Genomic DNA, 4566 nt, shown 5'->3' on the forward strand with positions numbered 1-4566 from the left:
ATCAATACTCTCAATTTATCACTAAAGTAACTAAGCTGCAGTTACATGAGACATTTTGATGGCAACATCTGCATAGCCAATAATTTCTATTACTGAGCAGCCCAGCTGTCCCTTCTTTTTGTCTTGATATTGATTTTCACCTCCGATTTTCATACTATCTCCTTTTGCAGAAGACAAAACAGGAAGTCGAAGACTGAAAGTTACTCTCGCCCTCTGTTAAGAAGAGGCTATATGCTTGGCATGTGTGTCTTCATTAAGAAAATAAACTATAGGAAAACTCCAGGCTGCAGGGACAGCCTTTTAAGAGTCAGTTGTGCTAGCCAAGAATAGACACTGCCTTAAAATGGAGCTTAGTTTATCAGCTTCCCTAATGCACTAACTTGGCTTATCAAGGCATTACTTTGAGTCTAAGTTACCCTATACCTAACACTCCAACAATACAGAAGAGACTGATGTTAACCCCCTATAAAAGTAATCTACAGAGCAAGTTTTTCACGTGCTTCTTATGTCAAAACCAGACAAAAAGCAGTCTGAATAAGCAGTCAGCTAGCCCCTAGCCTTCTTCCCAAAGCTACTCCCTAACCCGCGCCAATACCTAACACCAAATTCCTCTTGCCATGGCAAGACTGGTAGATGCTTCAAAGAACACTGAGAAGCCACACACACACACACACTTCCTTTTTAGTTTTTTTTTTTTAATCCATCAGGCCCATCAGGAGCTAATGCTTGTTTAGTTCGTGTTCTTTTTATTTTTAAAATACAAATAAAACTTCTTTCAATATAAATATATCATTTCATTCAAGAGTAGAAAAAATATACTATCACCTTGGTCACTGCCCAGCAGGAACAAATTTGATTACTTAAAGAGTCAGAAATCAGGTCTTCTCTCCACATGTGAGGTTAGCCCAGTTCCAGTGCGATTTCATACATAGGAAAGTCTTGGTTCTAGAAACAAATCATTTCAGAGATCATAATGATTCAAATACACCACGCTAAATGTCTAACTTGTGTCCTGGAGTCAATGACACTGGGATAAGTTGAAGTTTAACACCAAGACCACAATTAAATTCATATAGAAACATTATATAAATTACTTTGTCAGGCTGCAGAAACAACATTAGATTTTATAGCAGTGTGCATCACTTTAAAAGTTAACAAACTTCTAATAAAGTAACTCAAGTCTGTTTCTTCCTCTGGATCAAGTGTACAGTGCATCGCTCTCTGGAGTCCACGCAGCGCTCACCGCAGGTGCAAAGGCTCTCTGGCAGGGACGCGGACCGCAGAGTGCCCAGCATTTTGTCCCAGTGTGTGAAGTAAGGAGCAAAATTGCAGTTAAACTGAGAGTGATGCAGGTCGTGGTGAGCCACGCCCCCGTACCAGCCAAAGGGCACAAGTCTATGAGTAGACCACGGGAAGTCATAGCCTGAGTGGTCCTCCACCGATAACCAGATGTTAATCACGTGAAAGGTAAAGATGGTGAGTGGGTGACACTGAAGCACCGCGACGTTCAGCACATCGAAGAAGGTCAGCGAAAGCAGCTCCCAGATGCTCATGTATTGGGTCGCCAGCGCGAAGGAGGACGAGTTCTGGTGATGCACCTTGTGGAAGGTGCGGTACAGCCAGGGCACCTTATGGTGCAGCAGGTGCCACGCGAAGATCTCAGTGTCGAAGAGCAGCAGGCAGATCAGGACGTGACTTAGGAGCTGGGCGAGCTCGGGGGCCTCCTGGGGGAGGAGCGCCGGGCTGCGCACCCAGTGCAGCAGCGTCACGGGGAACACGAACACCAGGTGCTGGTAGAGTGTCAGCCCCAGGCAAGGCAGAAGCTGCTTTACGGAAGGCGAGAAGTCCGGGTGGATCTTGTAGCGTCGCAGGATGGGGACCCAGGGATACAGGACGTCCAGCACCACGAATGGTAGGCAGAAGCCCATGTAAGTGATGATAGAAAAGGTGACTGGGAAGATAGGTGAGCGCGTGAACGCCTCCCTTGTCCTTATGGTGTCCCAGAGGGGCTGCAGGAGCAGCTGGCTGGAACAGCCCAGGTCTTGGAGCTCCGAACCGTTGTGGCAGCCCATGCTGAGACTGTGTCCCACAATTGTGGTCTCCCCAGTCCCGCCGACTTTTAGTCCCGCCACTTAAGACTGTGGCCACTCCCCCAGTGACGTCACCCTTCGTCTCCTTCCCACCCCCCTTTCCCTGATACAGAATTTTGCTTAAATAACCCGAATTTGGTTCCTGTCTATGTCCTGGTTTATAGCTGCATCAAATCTCCCCTTCATGCTTGCAGCGGCCCTTAAAGCCGTTTCCCAGACGTAAAGAACTGTTTGCTTGCCTTTCAATTGATGTACTAAAGACACAGGAAAGAGCAATTCTGCCTTGGGACAATTCACCCGCCATCACCGCTACAAACTAATGAGTTCTTCGCTCTCAGAAGGCGCTGTTTCCCAACCAAAGCAGAATTCCCTGAGTTTTAAAATATCTGTTTTTGACTGTTTAAAGACTTATTCTATATCTTGGGGAACTCCGAGTGTGCGTACCTCACGCCACAGTGCGTACTGGGTTCCTTGCAGACAAGGAGATGGAACCTGGCATCCTCCAAAAAAGAGCAGTCAGGCTCGCAGCCTTTTGACGCAGACGACTCTCCCGCTCTGGTGCCCTTAAAGCCCGCGGTGTCAAGAGCACAGATCAGATCCTGCAAGACAGTGGTCAAGAGGGTAGCACTGCCAGCCTTTGCTATGGATTGGAGAACGGAGGCTTAACACCCGCAAAGGCTCACTCGATTGGGCCAAACCGCAAAGGCCAGTGGAGAAGAAGATCTGAGCAATCTCATAGCCTCCCGGAACATGTTTCATCTCCCCTGCCATTTCCTTAGAGGTCCCTCAGGCTCCGACTTTTACCAACCCTCAGTTGTTCCCTACTCCTCAACTCCTGGACACCCTTTCAGACACTGGGACTGATCGTCCAGGGACTGAGCACAGGAGGTCAGTACTATGTCCGAGGAGAGCACCCTAGAGAGCCGAGCACAGAAATCAGCCCCGGGTAGCAGATACGCGGCAGGAAGACCCCAGAGGAAAGCCAGGGGCCATTCTCCCAGGGTTTCCTTCTTGTATTTGTGTCTTTACAGCTGCTTTTCTCTGCTGGAAGCTGACATAGTCTTATGTAAGCTTGTGTTTCTTGTATTATTTTCCAAAGAAAACAGGGATTGTAGCTCTAGGAGCCTGCTGCCAGTCCCCCCCTGGTGGGGGGGGGGCAAAGGGGGAAGGGATGGACTGTAACTTCTGCCTGCACAAGACTGTTACTTGTGATTCACACTCATCAAGAACTGGCTCCCACATTTTTCAGGAAGGAGGTGGTGACCCCATAACTGTGGCTTCACAGCTCTTTACCAAAGCACATACCAAAGGAAATAAGGCACACAATCACTTTAACTTTGTATTTCACAGGTAACCACTAAGATATTTGGAATTAAATGCAAATAGTTAAGGTTTTTTTTTTAACATGAAGAAAAGATAAAAGGATATAAGAAACAAACACATATGGTAAAAATATGGTACAATAAATGGGTCTAACATATAAACAGGGTGTGTGTGTGTATGTGTGTGTGTGTGTGTGTGTGTGTGTGTGTGTGTGTTATAGTAAACAGGTTCATTTTATATAGAGAAAACATACATACACAATAGGTAAGTTCATAATTCAGGCTCTTCCCATTTGGTAGATGTTCCAGAGTTATCACTGTTAGAGGAGGTGCACGCTCTTCATTCATTCTCTAGGGTCCGTAAACTGTAGCTTTGAACCGTTTGCAGCCTCAGAAAAAAGAAAAATAAAAACAAATTTTATAAGACTTATTACAGCCATTATGGAAACCAGCATGGGGTTGTCTCAAAATAAAACTAGCATATAGCCCAGCTATGCACTCCTGGCCATAAACTAAAGGACTCCACATCCTATTGGTATACAAGAATACACCAAAGAGCTAGAATGGGTATGAAAAGGGATTTGTATAGGAAACATGAAGTCACTCAAGTGGAATTTAGCTAAAGGTGTGCTTGTTGCCTTCAAAATACCCCAAAGATAGTCTGCTAACCAGACCTGCTAGAGATAAGGGATGTTTGGGATGCTGGAACATAAACGTTTACTTACCAGAACCGACCAGCCATTAGTCTCTGGTTCCCATGCTAAAGGAGAAAGCTGGCTGACTCATCCCAGCCATTAAGCAGTGATTCCCATTGCAAAGGCATACTTCTGAAAGGACAGCTCATTCATGGTGGGTAGTGTCAGGATACAGCTACCATGAAGTGTTGGTCTGCCATCAAGTCCCCTATGTTCTTATCAGGAAAAGCGTAGTTCTGTCAGGTGCACAAGATGACTGTTGGTAACAGCCATTTGAAAAAGAACAATACTGATGCACTTAAAATAATTCTGAAAATATATAATACCTTCGCTGTGTAAATTCCCTGTCTCCTAAGCAGCCAGACTTTGCAGTCTCCTGTCTGTGTTTAAGTGTAACCTGGGGCCAGACTTGAAAGGGGCAGTGTATATAAAATGTATATGCCTATGTATGTATATATA

At 45.7% G+C, this 4566-nt stretch overlaps 1 protein-coding gene across 1 annotated transcript; it reads right to left on the reverse strand.

The window, feature by feature from the left end:
* Window positions 1–729: 729 nt before the first annotated feature.
* Ch25h (cholesterol 25-hydroxylase) lies at window positions 730–2091 on the reverse strand. The gene has a single exon (XM_021152561.1). The coding sequence runs from the start codon at window positions 2070–2072 to the stop codon at window positions 1176–1178; it is 897 nt and encodes a 298-aa protein (XP_021008220.1). The 5' UTR covers window positions 2073–2091; the 3' UTR covers window positions 730–1175.
* Window positions 2092–4566: the final 2475 nt, after the last annotated feature.

The sequence above is a fragment of the Mus caroli genome, chromosome 19 (assembly GCF_900094665.2).
Source record: "Mus caroli chromosome 19, CAROLI_EIJ_v1.1, whole genome shotgun sequence".
In the NCBI taxonomy this organism is placed as follows: domain Eukaryota; kingdom Metazoa; phylum Chordata; class Mammalia; order Rodentia; family Muridae; genus Mus; species Mus caroli.

What these genes read in the sequence shown, in the direction of transcription:
- Ch25h (XM_021152561.1), bottom strand. Translation starts at nt 2,072, where the DNA reads ATGGGCTGCCACAACGGTTCGGAGCTCCAAGACCTGGGCTGTTCCAGC.